The 19764-nt window shown below is 39.3% G+C and overlaps 2 protein-coding genes across 3 annotated transcripts; one reads left to right on the top strand and one right to left on the bottom strand.

Moving 5' to 3' along the window:
- Positions 1 to 2019: 2019 nt before the first annotated feature.
- LOC117295544 lies at positions 2020 to 19508 on the bottom strand. Its single transcript, XM_033778241.1, has 13 exons — positions 19445 to 19508; positions 18142 to 18290; positions 17025 to 17186; positions 16599 to 16679; positions 16234 to 16379; positions 15539 to 15647; positions 15302 to 15409; positions 14051 to 14191; positions 13270 to 13431; positions 5319 to 6046; positions 4299 to 4469; positions 3482 to 3692; positions 2020 to 2961 (listed from the first exon to the last, which is right to left on the bottom strand). Exons 2-13 carry the CDS (start codon positions 18205 to 18207, stop codon positions 2752 to 2754), a joined length of 2295 nt encoding a protein of 764 aa, XP_033634132.1. The 5' UTR covers positions 18208 to 18290; positions 19445 to 19508; the 3' UTR covers positions 2020 to 2751.
- Positions 7256 to 11268, top strand: LOC117295437. Of its 2 annotated transcripts, none has more exons than XM_033778092.1 (3): positions 7256 to 7332; positions 7926 to 8090; positions 8225 to 11268. In XM_033778092.1, the coding sequence occupies exons 2-3, from the start codon at positions 7984 to 7986 to the stop codon at positions 8535 to 8537; spliced, it is 420 nt and encodes a 139-aa protein (XP_033633983.1). In that variant the 5' UTR covers positions 7256 to 7332; positions 7926 to 7983; the 3' UTR covers positions 8538 to 11268. The 2 variants fall into 2 exon arrangements, with proteins under 2 accessions (XP_033633983.1, XP_033633984.1); XM_033778093.1 differs by lacking the exon at positions 7256 to 7332 and adding an exon at positions 7480 to 7529.
- Positions 19509 to 19764: the final 256 nt, after the last annotated feature.

The raw sequence follows: 19764 nt of genomic DNA, 5'->3' as shown, positions 1-19764 counted from the left end.
AAAACCTACACGACTTGACAAGAGACGTTACACAATTTTACTTGGTATGTGGAAAGCACTGAAAGTTCACGTAGAATGACAACAATTATGGAAGAATTTTGAGAAGAACTATGCTCACCTCAGCTGTGTTAGCAACATTCACAGAATGTATTAAACCAACAGTGGCACAACATTGGTAAGATTGGAAACATAAAAAGATAAGATTTAGTCATAATGTACGTGTAACTTCATGGTATAAAGATGGCATTGGTTGAAAACTCCCCTTGAAATATTTTTGATTGATTGTGAGTCCAACCGTATGTTTGAAAAACTTTTTATCCAATGTTGAGTCCAATTTTACAGTTGTATTCTCACTGAATTTTCACATCATGACCAGAGCAAAAAACTTAGTCTTTAATATGTTGTAATCTGTTCTTTTAAAGGCAGTGGACACTGTTGGTAAGTACTCAAAATAATTATTAGCATAAAACCTCACTTGGTAACGAGTAAAGAGGAGAGGTTGACAGTATAAAACATGGTGAGAAACGGCTCCCTCTGAAGTGACAAAGTTTTCTAAAAAGAAGTAATTTTCCACAATTTTGATTATGAGACCCCTCAGATTAAGAACTTGACGTCTCGAAATCAAGCATCGACAAGCACAGAACTTCGTGTGACAAGGGTGTTTTTTCTTTCATTATTATCTCGCAACCTTGACGTTTGATTGAGCTCAAATTTTCACAGGTTTGTTATTTTATGCATATGTTGAGATACAGCAAGTGAGGAGACTGGTCTTTGACAATTACCAATAATGTCCAATGTCTTCAAAATGTTGTAATCTGTTCTTTTAACGAGTACCAAAAACAACAATCCCGAACCGCACTGAGGCATTGCGGACATTATAATTCAACAAGTCTATGATAATGGTACATCCTGTAAAACACAATTATCGATTTTGTATTAAATCATATCTGTACAAATAAGTTAACACATCTTAAATTTTGTAAAAAATATATTATACAATTCATTCATTATAACACACAGCTATTACCAGTTTATGATAAGTATACATTAACACTCAATCAAAAATCAAAATTAAATGTTTTTATAATTCCTCTTCTCATGAGACCAATGCGGAAATATAACATTTTCCAAATGGTGAGTGAACATCCCTACACAAAAAAATATAAATAAAAATATAAATAAAATAAAATATAAATAAAAAGGTAGCTATAACAAAATCACAAAAATATCACGTCATTTACCAAAGTACAACTTGACCTTTAACTGTCAATTTAGCACATTATCTTTAAAAATCTACCACATAACAGAACATACTTGTAGAATGTTTGTTTGTTTATAATATTTTGTTTAGACTGTTAAGAATATCTGTCTTTCTAGGCAACATGGCAAACGTTGGGTTATGAATTGCACAAATCAAATCAATTTTGATTCTTAGCTTGGTAGGATTGGAACCCAAATAATGTAATAACAAGTCCTGCAGTCTCACCACTGGACCACAGTGACATCCCTGTGTACTTTAACCTGTACCTGAGTGCACTTTAAAAATGTAAAGTTTAAAAAAAATACTGAAATGTCTAGAAATTAATTGTGTGTTCAACTGTAACTACAGGCAGTGACAGCAAATACCATAAGTATAAAAATTAAGTGTTTGTTAAAACTATACAAAGAATACAAACTGTTAAAATACTAGTAAGAGGTAACTTTCACAGCTACCCCCAAAGGTACATTAATACACTGTGAAAGAGTAGAATACACAGTGCATAAAATGCTTATTATCTCTTCATCGATTTTCCGTTAAGAATAAGGCCTTCAAAGTTTGCGGCAGGCAACATACAACTCTTAGGAAGGTTAGTGTGATATTGCATTTAAAAAGAAAATGCTTTGAATGAGGCGAAATAATCTGTAGGGCACTCATTTTCCTCATAAGTGAAAATTACGTACAATACATGTACCATAGGTCCCCTTTCTTGGTAAGCAGTTTGCAACAATTCATTCTATTTTCTCAACTTACCCACCGTTAAGCCGGATTCATACCTGCTGCGAATGCGAATGCAATACGAATGTTGACGTCACAAATTCGCAACGAATAATTCGCAGCAGTTCAACTTCGCTCAACTTACTTGCGAATATTGCTGCGAAAGGAGGGTTGTGACGTCAAATTCGCTTCGCATTCGCAGTCGCAGGAAGTATGAACCGGGCTTAAAGGTACCCAAAGCGCCTACAAGAATCCAAAAAATTCACTAACAGTTGCATTTCTTTTTCGTCAGAAAGCACGCTAGTTTCAAGTATGTCCAAAAGGAGTTTCTGACCATTGCATATAAATCAGAAAAACCTCTCCTTACAAACACAAATCCCATTCCTTTATAATTGTATTGGATTTTTATGAAGTCAGAAAACATCCTGAGGATTTCAATAAATTCTGCAAGTGGCTTTTTGGGTTCAACAAAGCAAAAGTAACTACATGTACCAGTAAAACGGTTGAGTAAGCTTGATGAAAAACAATCAGAGTAGATTTGTCTAAGAAACACAAAGGTTGAATGCTGTTTAGTTTCAAAATAATATTTTAAATATTACATTTGTAGAATAAAAAATTCTGAGACATGAGGATCATGTACAATACAAACTTTTGTTGTCATGTGACAGTCATGTGACACTTGTTATTAATGTTTTAGCGACCTATGGTGTAAGTTTTACCTGAGGTGTGCTATCTGCGATTCACGTGACAATCTAGTGACGCATACACTGTTCCTGTCACGTGATCGTGACATGTGGCATGGTCTTGCCGTGCTGCCCAGCTTTAGCCGACGAAGTTGCCCGTGGTTGTGAGCCGGCATGGCGCCGTCGCACCATCGTGTCCTTCAGGACGAAGTCATGAATCAAGCTGTTGACTTTCTCCGGCTGTTCGATCATGACCATGTGACTTGCATTGTCGAGTGTCTCCAATTGAGATGCGTATATTGTCTGAAATGGTCAACGATGGAAAGCAAAATAAAATTATTTCATTCTTACGGTGAATAAAAAAAAAATTGTCTAGAGCTGGATTTAAAATCTGAATATATATTAGCATAAAACCTTACTTGATAAAGGTAACAGACAGCTGTTGATAGTATAACACATTGTGAGAAATGTAGCTTTTGAGAAAGATGTTAATTTCTCACTAATAAAAATTTTTAAACTGAAAAAGACTTCAGGCCTGAAGCCTTTCTCAGGCAACTGAAAGCACACAGATTTGTGCACCAAGGTTTTCTTTTCTTTCATTACTTCAATGACCAATTGAGCAAAAGTTTTAAAAGATTTGTTATTTTATGCATCAATTGGGATATAATTAACAAAGGTGTCAAGGGCCTTTAAGAGACAATGTTGATGATTACCAGGTAATACAAGAATACAGTTCTGAATTACATCAGCAGAAAGACAATGTGAAAACAAACTCCAAACACTAAATTTAAACTAAGCGATACATCAGACAATCATCACCAACCTCATTCATCCATTTCTCATCGTCGAGTTGTACGAGTTCGTCCTGCATGCCGTAGATGAGCAGCACGCCAACATTGAGGGCAGCGTGGTAGTCCTCATTACCTTCCTTCCACAGCTGGCCCTGCATCGTTGAACGCAGAACATATGCCGGGACATCGAAGGATCGCGTCTTGTCTTGCTTTGTGTGCTGACTGTTTTTGTGGAAGGCTTGGCTGTAAGCAGATTTACGAAATGCAACAGATATCAGTACAGTTAAGTAAAGTTTGTCTGCGCAAAATGGTCCCTCGCCAATATGGTATCTCACAGCTGCCAGGCTGGTGTTTATATCGGGCTCCATTCACAATAAACAACCCGAGAATATTTCTATTCCCCCTGGACAGGATGGCAGTCGATCACAGGTTACTCCCAAGCTCTCATCGGTACTCATTTTTACTGGCTAGAAAGAAGCAATTATATAATATAACAAAGTGCCTTGCTCAAGGACACAACTGTCGCAACTGAGCAGGCCAGGATTCGAACCCGCATTCTGTAAATTTCAAAACTTGAGTCTACCGTTCTCTACATCACTCGGCCACAACACCCGCAGGCGCAGTAGTGGTTTAACCCTCAAACCTACATGTACCCTGAGCCAACTCGGCCTTTCGCCTCGTCAGGTATACATGTAGATACGGAAGTGCTATATTTTTTTTTAAAGATAACTAATAAAGACTTTTTTGCCAGCTTATAGGATAGTTGAATGCCTGATATTAGTGGCAGTGGATCTGTCAAGTTTCTAGGGACGTGTTCCACTCCTTCTAAAATCTATCTTGGTTCCTTACCTTACAAAGCCATTGATGATGACTGGCTTGATGCAAGCCAATACTGGGCTGGGTAGACAGAACAGTTGGCATAATTCAGGTTGCAGCGAGACCGGGCCACCACCACTGATTAGCACAATTTTAGTCACTTTCCTCGAACGTTCAGAGGCTATCTTGGCACAAAAACAGGCTCTGTCAAAAATAAAAAACAAAACGTCACAAATCATATTAAAAACGAGCTATGAAAAAGAAGAAAAAAATTGTTCCTAGAGCCATAAATATTTACACTTTAAAAATGTTTTTACTTATTACTGGTCGAGGATCTATACCTCTTGCCAGTTGCTTTCCACAACCCTGCCAAAAAATGGCAACGAGCATTCCCACCGGCCTAGCATCTACGAGAACACCGAATGTGCCCCGTCACTTGAGGCTAGTTTGAATCCTACAATTAGCAATTTGGCTGTGACCCAATTGGTGGCTACGGCTACATAACTGCATCATCATGCGTGGACGCATAGGATGTCCTTAGCAACATCCTTAGCAACAGCTGTAGCCAAAGCTGGATCCATCAATATGGACACAGCCTTAGCCTTTTTAACCACCTGGCATGCTCAGTGGTCTAATGGTGAGAAATCTGCTCTAGCATGGTAGGGGTCAAGGGTTTACATCCAACCAGAGTAGTAGAAGTAGTATGCTTGTGGATGTTGTTCTTTGGGAACTGGGAATGCACCTTGCGATTAAAGGCACTGGACACGCTCGGTAACTATTTAAAGTAAATAATAGCATATAAACTATATATTTATAGTATTAACCATTCCCTCTGAAGTAACGTAGTTTTTGAGAAAGGGTTAATTTTTCCACTCAAAATATTTGAATCTGACTGAGTAAGACTTCAGGCCTGAAGTTTTTCTACGACACATGAAAGCACACAAATATACACCAAGTGAGAATGCTGGTCTTTGTTAATTACCAAACGCGTCAAGTGCCTTAAAAAACAAAAACAGTTCAGTCCATTGAAAAAGAAAAAAAGAAAAAACCAACCCATAAGAATGGCCCACCAGGACATTCCGCTTTTTGCAGAAGCGATCAAACACGGCCAGCATGTCGTCAGCATGTTCCTGGAAGGTGTACGCCTGAGACTGATGAGGTGCTCTGCTCAAACCATGACCCAGCAGATCGGCAGCGACCACCTCAAAACCCTCGTCAACAAAGTACCTCATCTGGTACTGCCAGAGGTCTGAGCTCCCTCCGACCCCGTGGATGAAGAAGAAAACGGTGTCCCCATCCTCCATGACGGATCGAAGAGAGCCCAAGCTCGACAGTTCTGAATTAGCAGTTGGCCAATCTATCATTCGATTGTTTATTAAGCTGTCGTCACTGTTTCTTAGCTGTTTGTCAAGGACTTGATCATGCAATGATAGTCTCTTCTTCTGAGGTGGATCAGCCTGTGAGAGGGATGTAATACTGGGATTAATATTGCTTGGTTTGCATGCGGCACCATTCACATCACCATCCAAGTTCTGGATGGCGCCATCGTTTCTTTGAGCCTCATCGGCAGTCTTTTCATCTAACACATGAAGTTCTAAGGGTGCTATCGGTTGATGAAGAGCCACACTGTGCTTCTTCTGTATGACTTCGGGAATGATATGCTGAATGTGTAGCCATCTTCCCTTGCGTATTTGGATGATGTTGAGAGGTTCACTTGACGAGGGCTCAGGGCCTACACGTTGGTTTCTCTGAGGTCTGCAAGACGCTGGTCTGGTCGTCATTTCTCATTGCACTGATTCTACTTTGGGCGTTCATGTAAACCCCCAGACGTGTAGTGTAGGCTTACATTCTAAACCGAAGATTAAAAACAAAATAATAATAATAAATTGAAAAACAGTGAATGTATTTTCACTAACATTAACAATCATTACAAACAGAACATAGGTTGATTTTAGTTTCACATTGTGAATCACAAAGAGCTATGTAATAATATTGATCTTCAAATCAACCACAGTTGACAAGATGCTAGGGAAGTGATGATGTGATGTCACAATACAACAAATCACTTTGTACGGAAAAACTGACAAATCTTTGAAATTAAGTTTTTTATCTGACAACTTTTTAACAAATTTTCAAAGTCTGACTGGTTTTGCGATAACGTAACCCTCCAGCGTCAGCAGGAGGGTTACGTTACCGCAACACTAGTAAAATGCTGTACATGTATTTCTCACCAAATAAACAAGTCGTGCTCTGTGGACTCAATTGCAGCACATGTTGTATGATAAGCATGTTTATATTTTGCCCTTCTCTCTTTCTTATTTCTTATGATATTGATAAACGCCAGTTTGGCCGCCCTTTGGCTTTTCGCTCGTCCCCAGCGCCTTGCTTTTAACCAAAGGTGCTGGGATGGGCAAACGTCATGCACTGTCATTGGTTTAATAATAATGTGCAGTCCCATCATGCATCACACTCACACTGCACTATATTTCTATGCACTGCATACTTGACATACTTCCTGAACAAGAATCTGTGCAAGCAATTAGCCCATCCCAGCGGTCCTGGATAGACTAGCCGCTGGGGCCGAGCGAACCTTGGCTTAAGTTGGACAGGGGCTCTGATTCTGACCTCTGTCTGTCTGCTGAAGTTGGGGCCTATTTTATCTTTTTATTATTATCCCATATAATTATATAAATATTATATATGTTTGTAAAATCCTACCCAATGAATTAGTAGTACCCTAAGCTAATACAATAATACTTACCAAAGATTCAAATCATCTACTTTTTTGGCCTTTTTTTAGTACGAAACTTTATATCCGCTGCCTCGATCGGAGAAGCAGCTCAAATATTTATGCAGTTTCCATAGAAAATTAATCGAGTAGTCTGTTCAGTAGTGTTTACATTCCACACTCAATGGTTGTCTAAGAGGCCGTGACCAGACTACACCTTTTTCCCTTTTCTTTTGAAGGGCGCCACCTAGAGTGTGAAATAGTTCAGTATGGTGAAATGTGAGTGATGGATCGGAGGCTGATTTTCTTTTCCAATCAATTGTAAATTCTAAAAGAAATGTAAGTATGCAGAGGCGGTAGTCACTATGAAATACTTGTTGTACCAGTTACGTTAGAGTTAGCTGTCATCATATACTTTATTTCTTGGAGTTCACAGAACTGCCCGGGCCAGACTTTTGCCACACAAAACAAGAACTTCCACCCATCCAATCCATTGAATTGAATAATGAATTGCGTTACCCATGCCATACAATACAGTACTAAAAATAAAATCATTACCCATCCATGATCCATACACTACAGCACTATGAATTTATAATTTTTATTTTGAATGCCAATGCATACACAAGTGTGGCGCTACGGGACACGATAGCGGACGAAAACGAAATAGTTCTAGGAGTACCCCTTACCTATCTATTCTGAGTATTCTAGCAAGCTCGCTTTTATTTTCCAAAATCAAAATCAAAATTGAAGTAGAGTTCTACTTCTAGGTTTTAGTAAACAAAAATATGGTAAAGCGCCCAATTTACGGGGTCTAGTGCGTGGGCATGCAATCTCCTTTTCTGAATATTTGTTACATCTGATTGCATTACTATACTAATTGTATTATTTCTCATCATCACTTTTTTCTCTCATGTTCGTTTGCATTACAGTTACAGCACCTTTCCAAACTGTTGAGCGGAGGTACATGTACATCCAACACCCCCAATAATGGCAGTGTCATTCTTAGCTCGTACAACATCTGCTCTACACAATGTTGTCCTACAGCCAGCACTGAACAACGTCTGTGTTGGAGCCTGCATAAGGAAGCTCCAAAGGTATGTAAAACTTTAAAAACTTTGACAAAGTGGCTTCAATTGTACTTCATATGTTGCCCTGCCTTCAAATTCATAATTTGAACTAAAAGGATATGATAATAAATAATATTGTAATTTTTGTTTTACATTTACAGTACTATCGTCAGTTCTAGACCAGCCCCTCTGCTAGCGACACAAAGAACCCTGTCAACATGTACCAACAACAGTATGGCGCCTCACTGGTGGCTATCCTCAGTCATCAACCGATCCCAGCGTCCTGAGTTACTGCAGTGTCACCAGACCCCTTCCTTGGTCCCCTGTTGTTTCAAAGCGCGTGGTAACACGTACCAGCCGAGCAACGTGAAACGGAAACGCAAGCACGGCTTCCACCAGCGGATGCAGACGGCCTCAGGGATTAAGCTCATATGGAGGAGGCTGCTCAAAGGAAGACGACTTCTCACCCACTAAAATAAAAAACTGTTTGAGAGAGAGATTTTGAACTTCAGGCCTTGTCTTGGCCTTGGTGCTTCAAAAGTTCCCCGTATTACTTCAAGACTTTCAAATGGAAGTGCACTTTGCTAACGGAAAACGGCCTTGCCCTCAAAGATGAAATTCCAGGCCTGAAACTGTCTTGCCAACACCTCATTTAGGACTTAATTTTGTCAACTTTAAAAAGTGTGTTTACTTTTGCAGTCGTGGTTAGTTCTGCAATGTTCCCTTTTAGGCTAGAGAGACGGCTGTCATTAACCATAATGTGGTTGTACTTGCAGTTATGAAATATAATCCAGGAACGGCACAGGCATGTGGGCAGGCACGCTGGCCGGGCACGCTGGCCATCACATCAGAAGGGTACCATTATAACATTGTGATGTGATGGCCAGAACTTGTACATTACTGGGTGGGAGTTTATTCGAAGTACAATCACAGGCCTGCTATGATCAGAATGATAGTCTCTCTTTAACCTTTACCCTGCCAGATTCAGTAGGCATTGGTCCAAATGTGGAGGATCTACGACTCAAGCTCCAAACAACGATTGCTTATCACTGGGCCAGGTATACCAATATTATCAAAGTCCAAACATTTTAAAGTTAAAGTGACCACACCATAGAGTGGAGGATGGAGGATTTTAGGCCCAGAATAACAATTGCTTAGCACTGGGCAAGGCATAACCAATATTATCCAAGTCCAAACATTCAATGTTAATTGACCACAGAGTGGAGGTTAGTGGACGATTAAATCCTAAAATGTAATGATACTTGGACTTAATAAACTTGTAGAACTTTATAAAAATACTTTATGTTTTCAAGTATTTGATATTTTCCCCACATTTAATCCGACAGTGTAGACCAATTGATGACGTCCACAACCCAACCCCCAAAGGAAACATTGTAAAACAATTCATGTAGACAAATTATTATAATTTTATTTCAATTGACGCCAATTTTGTTAAAGGTACATTGACAAAAGTAATAACAACATTCATATACGCTTGATTATTAGACGGACAGTTACAGAGATAGTACAGAATTAAAAAAAGAAGAAGACATTTTTCCACAATTTCTGCTTCCTTAAAACCAAGCAGTATCTCCAGGGAAAAAACTGAAAGGACAATTTTTTGTCAAGTGGTTTGATTCTTTAATTAAAATGCTTTATAAACCCAAAATGTTTCAAATATTAAATATGCATTGTTGATTTTTCATAAAGTAAAGTCGATGTGAGGTAATACAACTATAACCTTCAAAGTATTAAAACAACGTCAAACAATTTTTTGCACTGATATTGGTTTTCAGAGTCATTGCTGAAATAATTGTTTTGAATCTTTGATCCAAATTTTAGGTGTGTTACATTGATTAAATAAACACTTCCAACCTTTTGGTGACCCCCTGGTTATAGATTTCTGGGAACAGTATACTCGGTGCTAGATAAGTAGAAAAAATAAACAGAAGAGTTTGCGGATACCGCAAACTCTTCTATATCTTATTTCCACCATGCAAAGTTTCAAATCCTACTTAGAAAAAAGAACATGATTCTATATAGCTGCTCGAAACAGCTATTTTTGTCCACATTCAGAAAAAAATAATCAAATTTCAGATAAAAGTAATAAACCACAAGAGAAACTGACTGGGAAAGTTACAAATTATTTGGGGTTGAACAAAGACAAACTTTTTATACTAGGGCCAGATTTGAACCCAATGACCTCTGGATTAATGTGCCAGTGTCCAAGGGAAATCTGTCGGCCAAAGATTCCGTCCCCCCATATAGGATATTAACATAGGCTAGAGGATGATGGTTCAAAAGAGGGCGCTATCAGTATCAGACAAAGTTTGAACACAGTTGGTCGTATGAATCGCACAGAATCTCCTGCCACACTGAGACTCTACCAATAGACCGATCCATTAGGCTAAGCCCACGATGCACGTGTGAGCCTCTCCAATGCCTTTCTGCACAACTCTCCCACGCGCACGCATGCCGGACTTTAATACGCAATGGGACGGAGCTTAATGGATCGGTCTATTGAGCTATCTAGCCCTCTGTTGATAAGAACAAAATGTATACAAAGTCATAATACAAATAGCACAACTAAATAGAACCCCACAAGTATCGCAAAGCAATCGGTCATATCTGGGAACCTCGGGTTCCCATATGGAATATATCTTTCCATCAATTTTCAGAAAACAAAAGTATCTCAAAACATTTTTTAAACCTTAATGATCCTTTATGGAATTCTCCCCACAGTTATAGATACTTCTTCAGAGCTGACATGTTTTTGTCAAAATCTTACAAAAAAATTATCCTCCAGCCCAAGAGTTTGATAATATTTACACTTTATACATTGTAACATGTTTGATTTTATTCATTAGTATACAATCATTACTTTGTTTAATATATTATTGCTTGCTATAAAATTGCTCTTTCTCCTACAAAATCCAGGCTGAAAATCATGTGGATGCACTAAGAATTGACAGCGCAATAACACTAAAAGAAAATCTGTATAAACTGATCCAGAAAAAACAAACGTGGAAACTGATGATTCCTCCATGCAAATGTCCCACATAACATGTATGATTTTATGCATTAACTGCAGTATACTTTAAATGAAATTTCTAGACCTAAAACCTGTTACATGGGCCCAATTTCATAGCGCTGCTTAACGGTAAGCAAATTTGCGTGCTTACAGTAGCAGACAAATTTGCTTAAGCCTTAGCGTATTTCACAGGTTAGCAGAAAAATTGGGCGGCCATATTGCGTGTTTACCGTGGATTTGCATTGTTACGTCATTTATTTTCGTGCGGTAAGCACCGGAAGGTTAGCTCGCCTTTTCGTGTGCTTACGGTCAGCAGCGCTATGAAATAGAAATTGCACAGTACGCACAAAATCGGTCGCTAAGCAGCGCTATGAAATTGGGCCCTGATGTTAGTAAGCTGGTAAGCAGTGGGTAATGTGAGTTGTCATGGTTGTGTAATGCTGGTAAAGGGACCCAGTACAGTCTCCTCACGATGACTAGAGCAAGCTAGTCGAAACGTTGAGAACTCAGAATTGACTCCGCAGCAGTACAGTTAATTACGATCTTATAAGCTAAAGTAGTAGTCCAAGTCTATTTTCTATACCATCTGCCCTGGTAATAGTTAAAAGCAGGACAGTTCTTTTCAGAACTGAGAAGTCTCCCGAACGCCCGATTATCTACTCCGCGGCAGTAGAATAAAGCAAGACAGTTCTCTAGGAACAAACTCTACCTGGAAAGTAGATACACACATGGTGTTACCGCAAACCAAATATACATTGATGCCTCACCATGCAAATGCCTCAAATCCTATATGGACCCAGTACACTTATCATTACGACATGGCTTTTGCCCGGGTGTTTCTAGCATGGTTGGCAAAATATTGCACCACATCACCTTGTAAACTCTTACATAAATGAGTCTCATAATTCAAACATAATCTGCTAATTCAAACATAAATGTGTTTGTGGAAATAATCGTGAATTGAACTGTAAATGCCTGGCGCTTAAATAACAAGCTCTTTGAAATGCTCATCTGGCATATATAACGCGAGTAATACCAAAGGCATATTACAATGTACGTTACTATAATTTACGTTTATCCTTATGAGCCTACCGGTACTTGCCTTTTTGCATGAGGTGGGATGTCATTGTAGCCCGACTATGTACAGCAAGAATATCGCAGTACTAAAAACTTTCGACTGTAGTCCAAAGTTGAGGTTTCCAAATAAAAATGAATCTTCAGATAGCTAATCTGCAATAAATTCAGCTTTCTTAATAATTATCTTGGGGCTCTGAAATTCCTCATCAGGAAATCACGTCATCTTGTGGACATCTTGGTATTGACCCAATTCACCTGACGTTATCATCAAAATAATCTTGGATGCGCCATTTCGGTTGCCAATGTCACTGAACGTTTTTCAGTAAAGTGCCCATTTTAGGCGATGTGGCGTTTACACGTAAACCTAATGACCACCAAAATAATGAGTGTAACACAGTTGCCGCGTGTGAGGTGCGTGCAAGGCGTCAATACATGCACTGCCTTAGTAGTGCAAACCCAAAACAGAAAAAGGCGTCACCTTTTGAATTCTGAAATGGAAAAAATCACCCCCTCTATTGGAATTTGTGTGCTGATCTGTTTTATCCGTTTTCAAAATATTCTGTTCCAACCACATTTAAAGATAGTGGACACTATTGGTAATTGTCAAAGACTAGTCTTCACAGTTGGTGTATCTCAACATATGCATAAAATAACAAACCTGTGAAAATTTGAGCTCAATCGGTCGTCGAATTGGCGAGATAATAATGAAAGAAGAAAAAACCCTTGCGTCACGAAGTTGTGTGCTTTCTGATGCTTGATTTCGAGACCTCAAATTCTAAACTTGAGGCCTCAAAATCAAATTACTTCTTTCTCGAAAACTACGTCACTTCAGAGGGAGCTGTTTCTCACAATGTTTTATACCATCAACCTCTCCCCATTACTCGTAATCAAGTAAGGTTTTATGATGATAATTATTTTGAGAAATTACCAATAGTGTCCACTGCCTTTAAATAAATTTCACAAAACTGAAACAGTAGGGAAAAATAGTCGGACTTCATTTTGTGAAAGAATTATGAGTACAATGATTTCAATCTTGCATACAGGGAATGGAATGAGGAAAATCCTCTGCACATTAGACCAGGTCTATCGCTATCAGAGATTGTCTTCATCGGAACAATGCTCGCTGGTGTGCGTTGATGATGAGGGCGCTGTTGCGCTACAATCTCCACGGTCCCTAACCTCCCTCTCTGTTTCCAGCTCACCGTCCTCCACTGGTATCCGTGCATCGTAGCGCGACTGCATATATTTTCTGAGATGAATCTGAGGGGAAAAAACGAGAATCAATAAATGATTCCACACACTCCTCCAGACCTGCTCTTGTAGTATTGGCAATATAACATGTGCAGAAAGCAATAAAGAATAGAAATAATAATAATAAAACATATTTATTTAGCGCCAAATCCATAAAAAATGCTCCCAGGCGCTTTAAAACAATAAAAACTATCATTAAACCACAAAAAGCAAAATCATTAAAAAAAGGTCAAAAATAAGATCCACAAAATATGATCATAAAACAATAAAGGTACAAGTACATAAATAATCAATCAAACACATTTAACAGATATAAATAATCAATCAAACACATTTAACAGATATAAATAATCAATCAAACACATTTTAGTAAAAACCACACATTTAGTAAAAAAGCGATGATAAGAAGTCCTGCACACTAAAAAATACTCAAAAGCCTTAAATATTGATAGCTCAGTTTAAAACTGTTTAAGACTTCTCAAGGATCGACAGAAACCCTGGCCTGGTAATTCAGGAAAATCCCCCTAAATACCCCCAGCCACCCCCCCCCCTACAAAAAAACCCAGCCGATACCCAAGGGAGCCCATAACAACGGTCGACCCCTCCCGCCCCACCCTCTTCAACTGACCTGGAGATGAAGATTGACCTCATCACAGCGGCTGAGGTAAGGAAAGTTGCCACCTTTCTTGAGATGGGCTCTCTTGGCGTTGGGATAACATTTATACGTCTCCTCTTTGACAACCTGTGAGATTGCACAGTCATCAAAAACCTGTGAAATAGACCATGATAAATGCTCATTATCTGTTATATCTAGGATTTGCTTTCTCTATTTCTTGAATACAGGGATAATATATAATATATATATCGAAGTCTTATATAGCGCATGTACAATGTATCTACCAAACAAGGTACTCAAGGCGCTGAGTATATACAAACTTTCAGAAAGATAGGTTATTGCAGTGGTAAATTCTGAGACCCAATTATTTAGCACCTTATAAGGGTTTACAAGGTGCTACGGCGCATACAGCAGCCACAGCCAGGAACACCCGGGCAAACCCCTTCTCTTTTCGATAAGTGCACTGGGTTCTTTTACATGCGTTTCACAACACATGGGACCAACGGCTTTACCGTCCCATCCGAAGGATGAAGCAATGGTTAAGTGTCTTGCTTAAGGACACAAATGTCACAGCTGGGAATTCGAACCCACACTCTGCTGATCAGAAACACCAGAGTTTGAATTCGGTGCTCTTTACCGCTCAGCCACGACACTTCCATATGAAGTGTCCTGTATGAAGCGTCCTGGGATAAAGTGTTCTGTAGACCCTAGGTACCAGTGTTCTGTAGACCCTAGGTACCAGTGTTCTGTAGACCCTAGGTACCAGTGTTCTGTAGACCCTAGGTACCAGTGTTCTGTAGGCCTAAATTTTGTAGGTCTCGGGCACCAGACGATTAATAGTGCACATAAAAAATGCCAGAACACTTATCGCGGAAGAGAAGGGATTACCACCGGTGTTCTTATATAAAAGGTTTGAGGTAACACCATGTAATGACTATCTCTAATGACTTGGGGTGGTTCTGAAAAGAACCACTGAAAAGAACTGTTGGTTTCAACTCGACATTTCGATCAGTATGCTCTGATCGTCTTCTGGAGAAACGAAGCAAGCACCCTTGTTTACATGCTTCCTCAGGCTTGTGAGCTACAGTGATTAAGTTCACTTATGAGACATCCTAGGTTTCATTACCAGATATATATCAATATATAAATACAAGCTGTTTGAAGTTAGTACAGTCAAGTGCAATTTGGCCCTTGGGCCACGATTTGTGGTTTTAATAAAATAAAATTAAAATAAAGAAATAATAAGGTCTCACAAACACTCACATCAATCAAGGTGATATCGAGACCATGAAGTTTCTGGGGTTCCACGTAGGCACTGATGCAGTTAAGAGTTAGTCTACTGGCAAGATCCGACTGGTGTAAGGACTCCAGCTACAAATAAACAAAGATCAACTCAGAATTAGTCGCCATAGACAGCCAATTTAAGGTGAGGACTACATCTATAACTGATTTAGGCTATCGATCCAGATTAACTGCCACCAGGGGTAACCCTGTTCTCACCCTTTCTACAATGAAGTCTATAGAGTCGGTAATCTCGATGTCATGTTGCTCTCGACTGAAGTTATTCAGAACCATTCTCTTCAGGAGAAATCCTGGGATCATCCAGTACCTATAAAGTACAACATAAAGCATGGTTACAAACATTGCAAGATGTAATTAAACCTTCAGTGACACCCTCAAGAGTCTTCACACATGCTTACAGCATTGCACTGTTTCCAACAGTAGTGTTTTTTAAAACCATGTAATTTTGTGTGCGTGTGTGCATTACTCACACCTGTAAGCAATGCATTTTGAGCCGAAAATTAGGAAATTATATCATTTTTATCTGTCTTCAAAAGTAAAACAAGAACAAGTTTTTTATCACAATCAAGAAGACATCAGTGCATATTGATCACTAAATTCTTGCTAGGAGTATACATTTTTTTTGCTATGAATATAACTAAGAGAGGTTTGCGGTAACACCGTGTGAATATCTCTTTTTGAGTAGTGTTAGATACATGGTGTTACCGCAAACCTCCCTTAGTTATTCTTCCACAAAGCAAAGTTTCAAATCCTACTTGCTGTGCGAGTGTTTGTGTCCGACGCTCTTAACCGCTCGGCCACAACACGCCAATAAGCAATATCTCAACAACACCAAATCAGTGTGGAGTGACATACGTAGGAGAAGCCAAAGGAAAAAGGGGTTTTCAACCTACGTCTGAGCTGAGCCAGTTTGTTGAAAGACCTCGGTATCCACGAATGTATTACAGAGAATGAGAGAGATGACCCTAGGGCTCCTGTATGTGTACTCAGCAAACTTCTGGGCAAGGAAACCGCCGAGGGATGATCCAAAAATGTGAACCTGTGTTTTGGAACGGATAGTTAGGTTCAATAGATAATATTTTTGCAGCGGGGAAAAAGATTATAATTTGTTTTTATCCTTACCCCGATGTGTATACTTTCCCGAGTTTTGTGAAAAAAATCACTGGCTGATTTTTGTAATTTTTACCGAGTAAACAGTGCTTAATACACGTCAGTGTAAGGGGGGAAAATGTATAGAGAGTTGTATTGTTTGATTTACCATGTCCAATTGCAGGTGGTCCAACAGCTTCCGAAAACTAATGCAAAATTCTTCTATCGTCCAGTGGACAGGATATTCCAGCTGGTCAGAAAAAAAGGTTGGAAACAAGATCCAAACAATTATGAATTTGTCAAATCAAGCATGAACTGCTTTAGAATAATGTTAAGTTGCCCATCTGCGAGAGCATCATTTGCTTTAAGCTTGAGTCATCAATGATGGACAAACAGAACAGAAAGTCTTGTAAAGTTCAAGCGATGGTATGCGATGGAGGAGTCCAACTAGACAAAGTAGTGTTCTAGTTAATTAATAGAATTTGACCAGAGCTTGAGTCTGGTGTTCTTATCCGCTTGGCCACGACACGCCACAATGAATATTTCTCTGTGCAAAATAACCGAAAGAGACTTCAAAGTTTCAAATTCTACTTACCGAGATGATACGATAGCCTTTAGCAGAAAGACCCAACATCTGTTTATAGTAGATATCAGCTGTCCCACTGACTGGGGGAAAGAATACCAGTGGACACTTAATGGAGCGAGGTCCAGCATCGTAGACAGTCCAGTATTTGCTGTCATCATCGTCAACTGCAACCTGGCAAATTGCAAAAGGAAATGGACATAAAAACTCTAGGTAGGATTTAAAACTTTCCATGGTGGGAGTAGTATCAGGTGAGGTTTGCGATAGCAGCATGTGAGAATCTCTTTTGAGTAGCTCCAGGCGCAGTCTGATGTTCGAACCACCACAGCGAGCAAAATACACACTGCTCCCAAAAATGTATAGACCTGAAGGGGTGTCGTGGCCGAGTGGATAAGAGCACCGAACTCGAGCTCTGGTGCTTCTGTTCAGCAGAGTGTGGGTTCGAATCCCGGTCGTGACACTTGTGTCCCTGAACAAGATACTTAACTATAATTGCTTCTCTCCACCCAGGAGTAAATGGGTACCTGTGAGGGCAGAGATGGTTCTTGTGATTGGTTTAGCTGAGTAGTGCATATATTGTGCACAGGCTGTATACTCCCCAGGGAGCTGAGATGGTTTAAGGAATGATTTAAGGCCCAGTGACCAGGGGTAATAATGTCGGAAGCGCTTTGAGACACCCCTCGGGCGTGAAAAGCGCTATATAAAAACGGTCTATTATTATTATTATTATTATTACTCGCTGTGTTTTCACTGCGTACGCAGCACGCAGAGCCCAAGCCAGAGATGGAACCCAAGCCAAGGTTTGAGAAAGGCCCCAGGAATCGAAACAAGGACCACAATAGTGAGAGGCGAGAGCGTTACTCACTAGCCACCCAGGGAACGATTTCATCCAGCATATTTGTACAGCAAAATATTGTGACTGAACAAAATTTGTGCATACTGAATGGAAATATCGAGAAGCAAATGATAATTTTTGAGCAGCAACTGATACATTTTGCATAGCATTTTGCTTTGCTATACAAGGGAAATCGTTCACTGCCACCTATTGATGAGGAGTTTATGTGAAGATTGGGCAGTATTTCACCAGAACTAGAGAGTATGCTCTGATAAACAATTTTCATAAATTTACCTTTTTGAGGGAGACTGTACTTCTGAAGCTGAGATACTCCTGGGAGCGAGCCAGTACTGACGCCATGACGCATTCGGCTTCAACTGAACTTCATTCAATTAAGGAGTTTCTATGCAGTTTCTGCGTCATGACTTCATTGGACAAAATAACTGAAATAAAAAAGTGCAATACACTTGAACTTATTTAGTCCGAGACAAAAGTTGGAAAGGTACTGCATTAACGACACTGGACACTATTGGTAATTGTCAAAGACCAGTCTTCTCACTTGGTGTATCTCAACATATGCACAAAATAACAAACCTGTGAAATTTGAGCTCAATTGGAACCGCTGTTGGCGTTGCGGGATAATAATGAAAGAATAAACACCCTCGTCACACGAAGTTGCGTGCTTTCAGATGCTTTATTTCTAGACCTCAAAATCAAATTCTGAGGTATCGAAAAAAGAAATCGTGGAAAATTACTTCTTCCTCGAAAACTACATTACTCCAGAGGGAGCTGTTTCTCACAACGTTTTATACTATCAACAGCCTCCCATCTTGTTACCAAGTAAGTTTTTATGCTATATTATTTATTATACTTATTTTGAGTAATTACCAATAGTGTCCACTGCCTTTAGTCCAGGGCTTGATATACCTAGCTAGAGTAGACTTAGACTAGACCCAGTGACTTGAACTCTACTCATTTTGGGGAGAATAAAAAGAGGCATATTTTTCCATTTAATGTGAAACGTTTCTCATAATTATAATAATGCATTATTATACTATCCAAAGCTCCTGCTGTACTTCTTACAAAGTTTAAGTTTAGGACAATTTAGGATAATACTATGTGCTGGTCCGCCCCCTTTTCAAACCCCATCAAAATTTATAACCATGCCTTCCAATCTATGTTGATTTGATTGGAATGAAAAAAAACCCAAGTTCACCTGAAAAATTAACTTTTTAATAGGAAACATAAGAAAGATGCTCAATAATAATAATAATAATAATAATATAGTGTACATGCACGCGGGGGAGGCATGTTGACTAATGTTGAAGAGAAAAGGTACGAAAACCCCGGAAAACACTTCCCATTCAACGAACTTTCCCACTGCACACAGAATCCTTTCCAACCTACTCCGCCCACCACAAAAATGTTTGACTTAGCTTAGAAAGGGGTTACTATTAGCCTTTAAATGGATTTGTTTCCACTAGAAAGCTTCGGGAGCATTCTATTCATGGGAATATATTGTAAAGCACTTTTCATTTCAAATAATAAACACCTAAATTAAGTTTTTAGTGAAATAAAGTTTGCACTTTTACTTTACCTTTAAAAAATAAGATCACGACCTGTTTTTCTTTTGATGTGTTTACTGCTGTCGACTGTGTACCCCAAAACGGTTTATACAGTTTTCATGTTAAAATAAGCTGGACGCCAGACCACAAGACCTCGTTTTGGCTGGTTCAACAGAGGGCGCTACTACATTTGCGCTGCACACTTCAATCTCGCCGCTACCTCCCTTTCTAATTCGCGGAAATCGTGGCGGCCTACCGGACCCTCCTGATCCCGGGGTACGAATGATGTTCACATAATTTTTAAGTCATAAGAGGGTCTAAGGGAGTCTTATTCCATGTAAAAAGTGGAATT

This window comes from Asterias rubens, chromosome 10, assembly GCF_902459465.1.
Source record: "Asterias rubens chromosome 10, eAstRub1.3, whole genome shotgun sequence".
Lineage (NCBI taxonomy): Eukaryota > Metazoa > Echinodermata > Asteroidea > Forcipulatida > Asteriidae > Asterias > Asterias rubens.
The sequence above is the reverse complement of the archived record's forward strand: the minus strand, read 5'-3'. Positions and strand labels throughout refer to the sequence as shown.